Here is a 15,563-nt window from a genome sequence, read left to right as displayed (position 1 = left end):
GCAGCCTAATGAATGTACTCATTAACCTTAATAGCATCAGGTAGAGAGAGGAGAGGACCAGTTTGGAGGGAGCATGAATTCAGCCCTTAAGAGTCATTTTATAAGGCACATCCAACAGTGTTGTTTTCTCAGTTACAAATGATACAGGCAGTTATCTGCAAAGAATTCTCTATAAACTGAAATTTGCTTTTTAAAGTCTAATTTTCTAATGTTATGTTAAACATACGTTAAGTATTTAGCATGTTCAAGGCATTATATTAAACATAAGGATAAGATGTCCAAAACATGAAATTTATAGTCAATTTAGAGAAAACATAAATAAAGGTACCTAATCTTAATACGATGACAAATGCAAAATGCAAAGCATCAACATATTACCTCTATGAGAGCAGAAATCTTGTGTTCTGGTTGACCTCTCTATTCCCACATATCTAACAAGTTATTAGTTACCCGATACTTGTTCAGTGAATAAGAAATAAATGTCACAGAATTTTGTAAGCAGAGAGGAAGGAACTATTAAACCAATGGGAGCTTGAGAAAGGTTTTAATAAGCTGCATTCAAGTTCAATCTGTCTGCTTGATAGATGAATTGGACTTTATCAAATCAGGAAAAATGTGAGGGGTTGAAGGGGTGACTCTCCATGCAGAGGGAACAGCATACTCAAAGGCTTGGAGGTGTGAGAGTCTGATGTATGGGAGGGATAAGAATCAAGGACAGTGTCTCCAGTACACAGAATGTGTGTGACAGTACACAGGATGCGTGTGACAGTACACAGGATGTGTGTGACAGCCTCAGAGCACCAATGTCATCACGCTCAGTAGGACTAAAGAGTTCAGTGATAGAGAATAACTGTATGTGCCTGGCATACCCACACCCCTACCCCCACCTCCCAAATACACACACGCACACCTGACACAAATTTAATGCTACTAACTTCTCATCACCAACTCGATGGAGTGAACTTGAGTTTGAGTGAACTTGGGGAGTTGGTGATGGACAGGGAGGCTTGGCATGCTGTGATTCATGGGGTCGCAAAGAGTCGGACACGACTGAGCGACTGAACTGAACTAAACTGAACTTCTCAGAAGGGGCTTCCCTGATAGCTCAGCTGATAAAGTATCCACCTGCAATGTAGGAGGCCCCAGTTCGACTCCTGGGTTGGGAAGATCCCCTGGAGAAGGGATAGACTAGCCACGCCAGTATTCTTGGGCTTAGATAGTAAAGAATCCACCTGCAATGCAGAAGCCCAAGGCTCGATCCCTGGGTTGGGGAGATCCCCTGGAGGAGGGCATAGCAATCCACTCCAGTATTCTTGCCTGGAGAATCCCCAAGGACAGAGGAGTCTGACGGGCTAACATCCATGGGGTCGCAAAGAGTCGGACATGACTGAGCGACTAAGCACAGCACAACTTCCAGGAATAGCCACTCTGATGCCTACATTTTTGGTCTGGTATTGCTCTTTCTGACACTTTGAGATGATTTATTTATGTTGTTTGCCCATGGCAGATATCTCCCCAAGAACTCTGCAGAGGTATACTAAATAATCATGTTGCCATTTGAGAGTTCAGCTAATGAAATCCTTACCCATTGTATGTGATTAGCCTTCCATGTAAATAAATCAAGAGACAATAAATGTAAGAACTAAGAGTTTGGGAACACCCAGAATACTAATTGAGGTGATGGGAGAATAAATCTCAGGAAGGCAGAACAGAATGCAATTTTCAGTAAGTGACGATTCAGTGACTGGGAACCTAATGAATTGTACTGTCAATAGGAAGATTGAGTAAAAAGAGAAGAGGATGTTCAGTCTGAAGGATAAATGAGGAAACTTCCAGTGAGCTAGAAGTCTGCATCGCCCATTCAAGCAGGCCAAGTCTAATGGACTACCGGTTCCTTGAGGGCATGTATTGGAAGCTACCACAGTATCTGGGCAATTTGAATGTACAGAATATGCATAATATGCATTCAAATGCTTATTAGATTAATTAATTGGAATAAAAAGAACATGGAGACTGTTACTGGAGGATCACTTGACTCAACTTTCTGTGTTGCACAATTTTTTGTTTTCCATAGCAATAACTTAAAACAAATATTGAGGATCTTCCCTGGTGGTCCAGTAGTTAAGAATCCACCTGCCAATGCAGGGCACATGGGTATGATCCCTGGTCTGGGAATATTCCACATGCCATGGGGTAGCTAAGCCTGTTAGCCATAGCTACTGAGCACACACTCTAGAGCCTGCATGCCGCAACTAGAAGGTAGCCCCTGCTCAGTGCATCTAGAGGAAGCTGTGCACAGCAACAAATACCCAGACAGGCAAAAATAGGAATAAAGTGATTAACTGATTAAACAAAGAGAAGCCAGGGGACTTCCCTTGTGGTTCAGTAGTTTTAAAAAAAAAAGATATATTAATACGAAATGAGGAAAGAAAAGAAAGAACATATTGTGTGCATTGTACAGATTTATATTTTGATAAGAGAGACAAATTTTTTAATTATTGAGCAACTCTGCTTAACATTCAATAATTAGTAAACCTTTCTCCTTCCTAATTTTCCAATAATATTTTATTACCATGGATCCTTAAGGCATTCCACATTCCAGAATTATATTTTGCAATTAAATCTACTAATTGTAAACCCTGCAGTAATTAGATTACAGCTATGATCATTGGCCTGCTTTAAATATCTATTAGTTAATAAAAAAATAATTAAAATATCAATTCGAAAGTTAAAATGTTTATAAGGATATAATTGTATAGAGCATCAGATCTTTAGAGTGCTATGATTTTAATTAGTTTTATCTCTTTTTGAGTGCAAACAGCTATTTCTCAGCATACAAAATGCTAAACACAATAGTAGAAGGTGGATTAAAATGGTATTTGACCACAGCAAAGAAAATTTTTAACCTGCACTTTTTTACACTCATTAATTTTATATGCAGAGAACAGAAATCCAGGAGAAACAAAGTGCTAGAGAGCATATAAAAGGACTTTGGATCATTGTAGACCCCCTACTTGTATTCATTTTCCTCCTTTTTCAAACTCAAACCTATTTTTTCTATATTTTAACCTAGGATATAGAGTGACAATGTCACTTTACAGTATCATTAATGTTTCCCATAAACCATAAACATCTTCCTCTACCCACTATTCTCCACATAACTAGTTTTTGGATTTCTGAGAATTCCTTACAAATACCCTCTTCATTCCCACTGCTACTCCTTTAGTACAACCATCCGTTAGTTTCCTTAACCACTGTCGCATATTTTCTAACTTGATTCTCTAACACTCATCTACAACCTCTTCTACCAGGAGAGGCTTTCTTATCTCTCCTTACTATTCTTTGGAACTCTGCATTCAAATGAATGTATCTTTCCTTTTCTCCTTTGCCTTTCACTCCTCTTCTTTTCACAACTATTTGTAAGGCGCCTCAGACAGCCATTTTGCCTTTTTGCATTTCTTTTTCTTGGGGATGGTCTTGAACACTGCCTCCTGTTCAATGTCATGAACCTCCATCCACAGTTCTTCAGGCACTCTATCAGATCTAATCCCTTGAATCTATTTGTAATTTCCACTGTATAATCATAAGGGATTTGATTTAGGTCATACCTGAATAGTCTAGTGCTTTTCCCCACTTTCTTCAAGTTAAGTCTGAATTTGGCAATAAGGAGTGCATGATCTGAGCCACAGTCAGCTCCCAGTCTTGTTTTTGCTGACTGTATAGAGCTTCTCCATCTGTGGCTGCAAAGAATATAATCAATCTGATTTTGGTATTGACCATCTGGTGATGTCCATGTGTAGACTATCTTCTCTTTTGCTGTTGGAAGAGGGTGTTTGCTATGACCATTGCATTCTCTTAGCAAAACTCTGTTAACCTTATGCCCTGCTTCATTTTGTACTCCAAGGCCAAATTTGCCTGTTATTCCAGGTATTTCTTGACTTGTTACTTTTGCATTCCAGTCCCCTATGATGAAAAGGACATCTTTTGGGGCTGTTAGTTCTAGAAGGTCTTGTAGGTCTTCATAGAACTGTTCAAATTCAGCTTCTTCAGCTTTACTGGCTGGGGCATAAACTTGGATTACTGTGATATTGAATGGTTTTCCTTGGAAACAAACAGAGATCATTCTGTCGTTTTTCAGACTGCATCCAAGTACTTCATTTTGGACTCTTTTGTTGACCATGATGGCTACTCCATTTCTTCTAAGGGATTCCTGTCCACAGTAGTAGATATAATGGTCATCTGAGTTAAATTCACCCATTCCAGTCCATTTTGGTTCACTGATTCCTAAAATGTTAATGTTCACTCTTGCCATCTCCTGTTTGACCACTTCCAATTTACCTTGATTCATGAACCTAACATTCCAGGTTCCTGTGCAGTATTATTCTTTACAGCATCGGGCTTTACTTCCATCACCAGTTACATCCGCAACTGGGTGTTGTTTTTGCTTTGGCTCCGTCTCTTCATTCTTTCTGGAGTTATTCTCCACTCTTCTCCAGTAGCATATTGGGCACCTACCAGTCTGGGGAGTTCATCTTTCAGTGTCCTATCTTTTCACTTTTTCATCCTATTCACAGGGTTCTCAAGGCAAGAATAATGACGTGGTTTGCCATTCCCTTCTCCAGTGGTCCATGTTTTGTCAGAACTCTCCACCATAACCGGTCCGTCTTGGGTGGCCCTATCTGACATGGCTCATAGTTTCATTGAGTTAGACAAGGTTGTGGTCCATGTGATCAGTTTGATTAGTTTTCTGTGATTGTGCTTTTCATTCTGTCTGCCTTCTGAAGGATAAGTATAAGAAGCTCATGGAAGAGAAAAGGAAAGATATAACATCTGAATGCTGAGTTCCAAAGAATAGCAAGGACAGATAGGAATGCCTTCCTAAGTGATTAATGCAAAGAAATAGAGGAAAACAATGGAATGGGAAAGACTAGAGATCTCTCTAAGAAAATTATAAATGCCAAGGGAACATTTCATGCAAAGACGGGCACCAGAAAGGACAGAAATGCTATGAAACTAGCAGGAGCAGAAGATACTAAGAAGAGGTGGCAAGAACACATAGAAGAAATACCAATAAACAGATCTTAATAACTCAGATAACCACAATGCTGTGAACACTCACCTAGAGTCCGACATCCTGGAATGTGAAATGGGCCCTAGGAAGCATCACTACGAACAAAGCTAGGGGTGGTGATGGAATTCCAGTTGAGCTATTTCAGATCCTAAAAAACGATGCTGTGAAAGTAATGCACTCAATATACTAGTAAATTTGGAAAACTCGACAGTGGCCACAGGACTTGAAAAGGTCAGTGTTCATTCCAATCATAAAGGAAGGCAATATCAAAGAATATTCAAAGTACTGCACAATTGCACTCATCTCACACACTAGCAAAGTAATACTCAAAATTCTCTAAGCTAGGCTTCAACAGTATGTGAACCGAGAACTTCCAGGTGTTCAAGCTGGATTTAGAAAAGGCAGAGAAACCAGAGATTAAATTGCCAACATTCGTTGGATCATAAAAAAAAGCAAGAGAATTCCAGAAAAACGTCTATTTCCACTTCATTGGCTCGCGCTAAAACCTTTGACTGTGTGGATCACAACAAACTTTGGAAAATTCTTACAGAGATGGGAATCCCAGACCACCTGACCTGCCTCTTGAGTAATCTGTATGCAGGTCAAGAAGCAACAGTTAGAACCAGACATGAAACAATGGACTGGTTCCAAACTGGGAAAGGAGTACATCAGGCTGTATATTGTTACCCTGCTTATTTACCTTATATGCAGAGTACATCATGTAAAATGCTGGACTAGGTGAAGCACAAGCTGGAATCAAGATTGCGGGAGAAATATCAATAACCTCAGAAATGCAAATGACACCACCTTCTTGGCAGAAAGCAAAGAGGACTAAAGAGCCTCTTGAAAGTGAAAGAGGAGGGTGAAAAAGCTGATTTAAAACTCAACACTCAAAAAAACAAAGATCACGGCATCCAGCCCCATTTCACTTCGTGGCAAATAGATGGGGAAACAATGGAAACAGTGACAGACTTTATTTTCTTGGGCTCTAAAATCACTGCAGATGGTGACTGCAGCCATGAAATTAAAAGTTGCTTGCTCCCTGGAAGAAAAGCTCTGACCATTCTAGATAGCATGTTAAAAAGCAGAGACATTACTTTGCCGACAAAGGTCCATCTAGTCAAAGCTATGGTTTTGCTAGTAGTCATGTATGGATGTGAGAGTTGGACTGTAAAGAAAACTGATCACTGAAGAACTGATGCTTTTGAACTGTGGTGTTGAAGAAGACTCTTGAGAGTCCCTTGGACTGCAAGGAGATCCAGTCAGTCAATCCTAAAGGAAATCAGTCGTGAAAATTCATTGGAAGGACTGATGCTGAAGCTGAAGCTCCATAATACTTTGGACACCTGATGCAAAGAACCAACTCATTTGAAAAGACCCTGATGCTGCGAAAGATTGAAGGCAGGAGGAAAAGGGGACAACAGAGGATGAGATGGTTGGATGGCATCACCAACTCGATGGACATAAGTTTGAGTAAACTCTGAGAGTTTGTCATGGACAGGGAAGCCTGGTGTGCTGCAGTCCATGGGGTTGCAAAGAGTCAGACACAATTGAGTGACTGAAGTGAACTGAGTCAATATATAACCTTGTTTTATGGATATTCCAATCTAAAAACATTTTATATATATATAGTTGATGAATTCATATCCAATTCACAGAAAAGCAGCCCTGTACTCATGCCTGAATGCATCTGACTTTGTATGTAAAGCATATCACAGGTTTCTTGCCGTTGGGAACTCTAGATAACATATCAGTATTATATATTATACACTTGGGGGTATTTTAAACAGCAAAACCATTTTTTAAATTCAGTTTAATTGGAGGATAATTACTTTACAGTATTGTGTGGGTTTTGCCAGCCGCCAGCATGAATCAGCCCTAGCACACATGTGTCCCCTAGTTCCTGACACCCCTCTCAGCCCCCGCCCTGCTCCATCTCTCCAGGTTGTCCCTGGCTTTGGGTGCCCTACATCATACATCAGACTCCCACCGGCTATCTGTTTTATATGTGGTAATGTATATGTTTTAATGCTAAAAACACAAAATACAAAACCTTGGCACTGAATAGACAACGAAGAGAAGTTCTTTCTAGTAGCAAAGCTGAAGCAGGAAAGCAGAGGCCCACTTGGCCCAGCTTCCGCTGTGAACATGCATATCAGGAGACCAAGTTTGTGCCACCCGGTGCGTGTCTGAGAGTGACCGTAAAAGTGGTGTGAGTATTGCGATGGGGGTTGCAAATAAACTTTAGGAGACCCATGCATTTGCAAATTCAGAATCTGCAAATAATGAAGAATGACTATATATCAAAGAACTGGAAAGAAAGTAATGAAATGGACTATAAGGAGATGGTTAAAATGCCCAGTTAGAAGAGAGAGAAACTGGACAGATGGATGGATGGATGGACAGATAGACAGGAAGGAAGGAAGGAAGGATACTAAATCTATAAAACTGCTTTAAATGTGCTACATTTTCCATTTTTTTCTTACTTCCCCCTACTTTTTATTTAATGTTTTTATTTAAATTTATGTCACCCAAGTGGCACAGTAGTAAAAAATTTGCCTGCCAGTGTAGGAGATGCAAGAGACAGGGGTTCCATCCCTGGGTCAGGAACTTCCTCTGGAAGAGGAAATGGCAACCAACTCCAGTATTCTTGAGAATCCCATGGACAGAGTAGCCTGGTGGGCTACAGTGCACGGGGTCACAAAGAGGCAGTCATGACTGAGTGCACGCGCGCACGCGCGCGCGCACACACACACACACACACACACAGAGGTCACCCAAAAGCATTACAGTAGTGCCAGAATCCTAAGAGCCCAGTTTAACGATGCAATGGAAAGCATTCGATAGGAGAAAGGTAAGCTCGAGCTTTTCTTGGCTATTCATTTTTGGGTTTATTATTCCTTACTAAGAGATACCCTATCATCGTAAAGCAAACCTTAAAAGCACATTTTTATGAAAATGTTAATATTTAATAAGCTAAAGTCAATAGAGCACCATCTAACTTAGCCAATATGGATTGAACTTTCTTGAGACTTACATGGCAAATATTCCCCGCTACGCTTAAACACAATAACCCTTTTCTGTCCACAGATAGTGGAATTTTCTGTTTGCACACAAACTATGTTACAGTTTTTATTTTGCTGTCCAGTGGAAATCCCTAGAACAAGCCTGTTTTAAAAATCACCTTACTTATATACTACTGAAAAAAAGATCATCTTTTGCTAAATTAAATGTAGAAATTAATTCCTCAAAAAAGAAAAAAGCTGAAGAATGTTATGAAAGAGGAGTAAATTAACAAACTAGCCCTGACTTTTTAATGGAAACATTACCTCCAGAGAAGTTTATCAAGACAGGCTTTTTACAATCCCCATTAAATTCAGTGAATGAATTGTGAAGGGTAAATTGGACGCATTATAATCTTAACATTTCTTATGTAATACTCATAATCACAGCATTACATAAGAGCAAGCTAACACTAACAAAAGGAGCAATTTAAATTTCCCCTTCTTGGAGAACGCCGCTCCGCCTGACAAACAGGGCTTCCTGTCCCATTTGTAGCACGCCCATGCATCTCCTCGAGTGCCAATGAGACCCACACTCTCCTATCAGTGATATAATAAACCCTCCAAAACAGAGCGAGAAAATGAAGCAAACAAGCCCACTTCATTTCAACTTGTCAGCTTTAAATAAAACCTCTGCAGCTGAAAATGAGAAACTTGAGGGAAGACGATGTGTGAAGTAACCGCATTCAACACGGGGACAAAACATATTCCATTACTTTTTTTTCCTGATCTGCCACGAAAGTTTTTGAAATTTCAACACAGATCATTTTTAATAAAATCTTTTCTTGTCAAGGAGGACTTAAGAGGAAGAAATTGCTTATTTTTTCTGTTTGTTTATTTTTCCTCCTTCTCCTTCACCCACTGATGCCTTCGGGAAAATCTCAAGTTATCCTAAGCCCCTATGATATCTTAATGAGTAATCTATGACCTTTGGAATAACTCTCATTATCAATTTTTAAGTCAGAGTTAGTATAGCAGAACACACTGATAAAAGTACATCCTTTTTTTTTATTCTAATTTATTACTTGCATATTACTTACATAATACCTTACATAATACACATATTTTATATCCAAAATATTGGAGCATGCCCTCTGCTTACCAAAATAAAAAGCATAAAAAACAAAAATGCATTGGGAAGAAGATAAAAAGAAATGAACATTCCAATAAATAGAAATACCTGAATATTGGTGAAATAAATGATGATTGTTAATGTAAACCCTTTCACTCAGCTTTTCCCAGAACCTACTGCCCCTCACCCAGCTTATCTCCAAACCCTTTCCTGCCTTGCATTCAGGAGGTTCCATTCCGCTCTTCCCCTCAACTCTCTCCATGTCATCTCTTCCTTCTTTGTGTCACTCTCTTTTCATTGTTAAATTTCCCTTGACTTTATTTACTTCTCCTGAAAGAGGCATGGGTGCCTCTTTAAAGGACAGTTAGTACTGCTGGGTCCCAGCAGATACACACCATAAGCTGTGCAAATTCCAAATGACAGGGAGGATGGGAGAAGTCAGAAACTTTTTTCCTCAATGTCCCAAGGTGTGTCCAGATTTCACAGAAACACATTTTCATGTCTTTTATTTCCAAAGTTTCATCTATTTTCCAAATAAGCTTAGAATACTCTTCCTTATTCTATTACACTATTATAATAGAAACTCTCCAATTTCAAACTCTTGTTTTGAAATTCCTAGGTTACTTTGATCAGTACATAGAATGATATTAATGTTGAGGAGTATGATTCCTGTCACCATCGTTGATGGCCTATTGTTAAGAAGTTCTTTCAATGACTAGTGTAAAGAGACGCTTGCTCCTTGGAAGAAAAACTATGACCAACCTAGACAGCATATTAGAAAGCAGAAACATTATTTTACCAACAAAGGTACATCTAGTCAATGCTATGTTTTTTCCAGTAGTCTTGTATGGATGTGAGAGTTGGACTGCAAAGAAAGCTGAGTGCTGAAGAATTGATGCTTTTGAACTGTGGTGTTGGAGAAGACTCTTGAGAGTCCCTTGGACTGCAAGGAGATCCAACCAGTCCATCCTAAAGGAAATCAGTCCCGTATGTTCGTTTAAAGGACTGATGCTGAAGCTGAAACTCCAATACTTTGGCCACTTGATGCGAAGAACTAGGAAAGACCCGGATGCTGGGAGAGATTGAAGGCAGGAGAAGAGGATGACAGAGGATGAAATGGTTGGATGGCACCAGCAACGTGATGGACATGAGTAGGTTCATCGTGAAGGAGTTTGAGTAGGATCCGGGAGTTGGTGATGGACAGAGAAGCCTGGCTTGCTTCAGTCCATAATGTCACAAAGAGTCAAACACGACTGAGTGACTGAACCGATACTGATAATATAAAATGTGATCTCACATGTGTATTTTACATGTATCCTTATTAGAGAAATACTATGGGCTCTAAGGACTTCAGTTTGGGCTCTGATGAATCAATATTTAATAGAATGACCATAATCAGAAAGTTTCTCTTATTGAACCACTCAGGAAAATCCCCTCAAGTAGGAAATGGCAACCCTCCCCATTATTCTTGCCTGGAAAATCCCACGGACAGAGGAGCCTGGTGGGCTACAGTCCATGGGATCAGAAAGAGTCAGACACAAGTAATCACACACACACTCACAAATCATTACATGTAAAATGTAGGACAAAAATGAATATCATAGGATGGTTAAATTAACATTAAGTATATCTTAGAAATATTTTTAAGTTTTATTTTATGATCCGTATCATGATTTATTATTAAGTAAAGGAAAAGAAATATACTTAAAATTAATTTAGCCTAGCTATTAAACATTTAGTGAATAGTGTGAACGGTGATATACAGCTTTCATGCTTATACTATATTTTACAACCAGTGAAATTCTGCCAAAAGCATAAGGTTATTCTCTGCAGTTCAAGGTAAGTGTGACAGGTACCTTCCAGCATTCTTAGACACAAAGTTTCCGTTGTATTTTGCACTTTTTATCCCACCAAGCTGCTATCTCAATAATCACGTAGTATAATGTAAGACCATAGTATGGCCTGAGTGCCATTTACTGACGAATGTTTTCAAAACGATAGCAAACGGCATCGTTTTCTCAGACGAGACCTGTTCTGAGCTGAGGGGTTTTTGTTTCCCCACAGTGACGGCTGGGCGGACAGGTATGATGTGACAGATGGCTATCAGCGAGAAGCTGTTGGTGGAATCACAATCAAGCTCCAGTCTCCTGACGTCAAGTGGTTTGATGATTATTATCTGAAGCTCCGGCCAGAAACAAACCTCCGAAACCCTTGGTTTCAAGAATTCTGGCAGCATCGCTTTCAGTGCCGGCTGGAAGGGTTTGCACAGGAGAACAGCAAATACAACAAGACTTGCAATAGTAAGCAGATTTATTATTTCATTTAAAGTGGGTAAGGCTCAGGCTCCAATTTAAGTAAACTGTGTTATGAGGATAGGGGCTGTCATCTGTTAGAAAGGAGGGCTCTTCTATAGAGTGGGTACTGCTTCTTAGAGGGATAAGAAAGCATAAGAGAGTAAATGTTCACTCTATTAAGATTTCAAACTGTTTCTGTCATTCAGGATATTGGCAATGTGCTACAAAGCTAATGTAAGCTCCAGAAAGGAACTCTTCTTGACATCTTTGAAGGCAAGAACTGCATTCTGGTTATTTTGATTATCTTTAGCAATTAGCACAGTGGAAGGCACAAAGCAAGGGTTTCGTGTATGTCTGAAAAATGAATGAATGAATGTTGAAGGATGGAGCCAATTCCTACTTCCATCAATAAACTATAAAGCAGTAGCAAGGATTTGCTATGTATAATTATGATGTTCCAGGAGACATAAACTAAGCAGAGCCATTCAAATTATTTGTAAGGATTCACAATGTACCAAACATGACTTTAGTTGTAAGGGTAACAAGATGAGGAAAACTAGATCCTGCCCTCAAGGGATTTATTGTCTAGTTAGGGAGATCATAATGCCAACAAAAATTGCAGTTCACTGTTGTAAGTGATGTAATAGGAACTTTAAACAAAGGGTTTGGTCAGTTTTATTTGTAGCAAATCCAAAGGGAATCTTGACTCGTAATAATCAGACAGGGTCAATGTTGATCTGTAAGTCAAAATGCAAAGGTTAAGATTTGTTAAAAACCAATAAAGGGTTTGCTAAGACTTATTTTTCCCAGATTGTGTAACAAGCACCTCATATGCATTTGCAAAGGAGTGAAATGTTTTAGTTGGTGGTATAATGCCTTTATCATGATACTGGAACAGAAGCGTGCACTGGACCAATGAGGCTGAGGTTGAAATCCTAGCGCATGAAATAATTCCAGTCTACAGAGACGCTGTAACCAGCACCAAAATGAGGAAAATAGGAACGATGTAGGGACTTCTTCATAACACATCTCCTGAGTTCACATCCGCACTATGTTTTTTCTATCAGTCCCTTCTTTTGTGAAGTGAATGAAGTAGTAAGTGCTGATCTGTGATTACTTTTAAATGTCAGTATTTGGAAAAATGAGAACACGGCAGCCTCATGTAAGTTCCTAATCTAGCAATGGTGGAGAGGAATTCTGGGGTGTGGGATGGTACTGCCCAGTGAAATCCAGAAATCACAGAAGCCTGGTGTGAAACTACATTTGCTTCTCTCCTGCTTTAAATACTGCTGACTCTTGTCCAGAATCTTCAAATGCTTATTCATTTCCTTTCTTTTTATGTTTTATTTTCATGAAAAAAAACGTGTGTGAATACACAGGACTGTGACTTCTGTTTCACAATTTTTATACCCAAGTTTGTATTTTTCACTGTTCTATCCAGTTTCTTTTTTTAATTTAATTTTTTAAATTTTATTTTACTTTTAATTGGAGGATAATTACTTTACAATATTGTGATGGTTTCCACCATACATCATTAATCCACCATAAGCATACATACATCCCCTTCCTCCTAAGCTCCCTCCTATCTCCCACCCCATCCCACCCCTCCCTCTAGGCTGTCACAGAGCACTGACTTTGGGTTCTGTGTCATACAGCAAATTCTCACTGTGTGCCTTAGTCGCTCAATTATGTCCGACTCTTTGTGACCCCATGGACTGTAGTCCACCAGGCTCCTCTATCCATGGAATTCTCCAGGCAAGAATACTGGAGTGGGTTGCCATTCCCTTCTCCAGGGGCTCTTCCCCATCCAGGGATCAAATCGAGGTCTGCCGTATTGCAGGCAGACTCTTCACCATCTGAGCCACCAGGGAAGCCCAAATTTCCACTGGCTAGCTATTTTACATATGGCCATAGATACATGTCAATTCTACTCTCTCAAGACATCCCACCTTCTCTCCCCCAACTGTGTCCAAAAGTATGTTCCCCATGTCTGCATCTTCACTGCTGCCCTGTAGATAGGTTCATCAGTACCATCTTTCTAGACTCCATATATATGTGTTAAAGTATAATATTTGTCTTTTTCTTTCTGACTTCACTTTGTATAATAGGCTCTAGGTTTGTCCACCACATTAGAACCAACCTAAATGCAAAAAGTGGTGCTGGGAAAAGAGGGCAGCTACATGTAAAATAATAAAATTAGAACACTTCCTAACACCATACACAAAAATAAATTCAAAATGAATTAAAGAAACACCTAAATGTAAGACTAGAAACTATAAAGCTTTTAGAGGAACACATAGGCAGAACACTCTTTGACATAAACCACAGCAAGATGCTCTATAACTCACCTCCTAGAGTAATGGAAATAAAAACAAAAATAAACAACTGTGACCTAATTAAACTTAAAAGCTTTTGCAAGGAAAGCTTATGAAGGAAACTAAAAGCAAGGTAAAAAAGAAAAGCCTCCAAATGGGAGAAAATAACAGCAAATGAAACATCCGACAAAGAACTCATTTCCAAAATATGCAAGCAGTTCATGAAGCTCAATACCAGAAAAATAATCCAATCAAAGTCTAGGCAGCAGACTTAAACAGACATTTCTCCAAAGAAGACATAGGGATGGCTAATAAACACATGAAAAGATGCTCAACATCACTCATCATTAGAGAAATGCAAATCAAAACTACAACAAGGCATCATCTCACAACAGTCAGAATGGCCATCATCAAAAAGTCTATCCAGTTTCTGAAGGACACAAACTTCTTTCTTCCCTTGAGATTTGGGAAGCATACAGCCTTTATGCACCGATCCTATGATTGTGTACAGATAACTCTATGTAGCTACATTGGAGGTGTTTTGGAGGGTCAGCTGCAGATCCAGTCTCGTTTCCGGTTCCTCTTTAGTAAGGAGTTAGTGACAACCCCTAACCAGGGTGGCTAAGTAAATTTTTCCAGTTTGTCTTCGCCCTCTTTTGTACTAATGTTCTTCCTCCCCAATTCCTTTTTGGCTTAAATGTCCTCTCCTGGAAATAATTCTTTGTTTCTCTTACTTTTTTTTTTCCTATTGGAGGCCTTTTGACATACAGTCTTGAAAAACTCTTTGATTTCCATGGAAACACTATTTCTATGGAAATTATTCTATAAAATTCTCCATTTGAAATTGTTGCTATGTACAGCTCTGCCTTTCTTATGAGCACCCTGATGTGATTTCTCTGCTCAGGGGCTGTTCCTCACTCTAGTTATGGAAAAGCATTCTTTTAGTCCCACCCCTGTGGAATCTTATTGTCAACAGGTGTCATTATTGTACATAAAGATGAACATGGATATGTAATACCTCTGTTATTCTTCTCAATGAGAGAAGAACTGTCATTATCATTAAAGATAACAAAACCAATAATTAAAGAGACAAAACAACTTGCTCAGGAAAACACTAGAGCTGAGAATCAAACTCAGATTTGTCTGAAGTTTAGCCTATAATGCTATACTAAGTGAAAGTTGCTCAGTCGTGTCTGATGCTTTGTGATCCCATGGACTATACAGAATACTGGAAAGACTATACTCACTCCTGTATTCGTCGAATACAGGAGTGAGTATAGTCTTTCCATCTTTCAGGAGATCTTCTCAACCCAGAGATCGAACCCAGGTCTCCCACATTGCAGGTGGATTCTTTACCAGCTGAGCCACAAGGGATGTCCATACTAAAGAGAGAGAATAATTTAGTTTTAAAAGTCACGATCAAATTTGCCTTCTATAATAGTTAACATAGAGTTCAAAAATACAAAAAAGAAAATAAATATTAAGATTATTTGTATGTAACTATGGAATGTGGTAATAGATACCTCAATATTCAGTAATCTCTACTTTTGACCTTATTTCCTTATCTACTCAAATGTCCTTTTAGGATCCCAATCTACATTTTCAAAAAGACCCCAGGTAGTTTATTCTGTAACACTATTGAATATGAGTAGTGTTTTCCTAAATATCCTTTCATCAAGCAGTGTGCATAAGACAACCATTTTTGAGTTGGAGAGGTAAGTTGGAGTATACAATTCATGACAGGCAAGA

At 39.1% G+C, this 15,563-nt stretch overlaps 1 protein-coding gene across 2 annotated transcripts in view; it reads left to right on the top strand.

Annotated features, from left to right (window-relative positions):
• GRM5 (glutamate metabotropic receptor 5) overlaps positions 1-15,563 on the top strand; it is a 660,867-nt gene that overhangs the window by 449,748 nt on the left and 195,556 nt on the right. For both annotated transcript variants that reach the window (XM_088832124.1, XM_055416174.2), the window contains exon 3: positions 11,270-11,505. In XM_088832124.1, coding sequence (XP_088688250.1) covers positions 11,270-11,505 — 236 coding nt within the window. The remainder of the gene's footprint in view (positions 1-11,269; positions 11,506-15,563) is intronic.

Source organism: Moschus berezovskii, chromosome 25 (assembly GCF_049115385.1).
Source record: "Moschus berezovskii isolate FMDL1 chromosome 25, NW_MosBer_1.0, whole genome shotgun sequence".
NCBI classification, from domain to species: domain Eukaryota; kingdom Metazoa; phylum Chordata; class Mammalia; order Artiodactyla; family Moschidae; genus Moschus; species Moschus berezovskii.
This window is presented reverse-complemented; position numbering and strand designations above follow the sequence as displayed.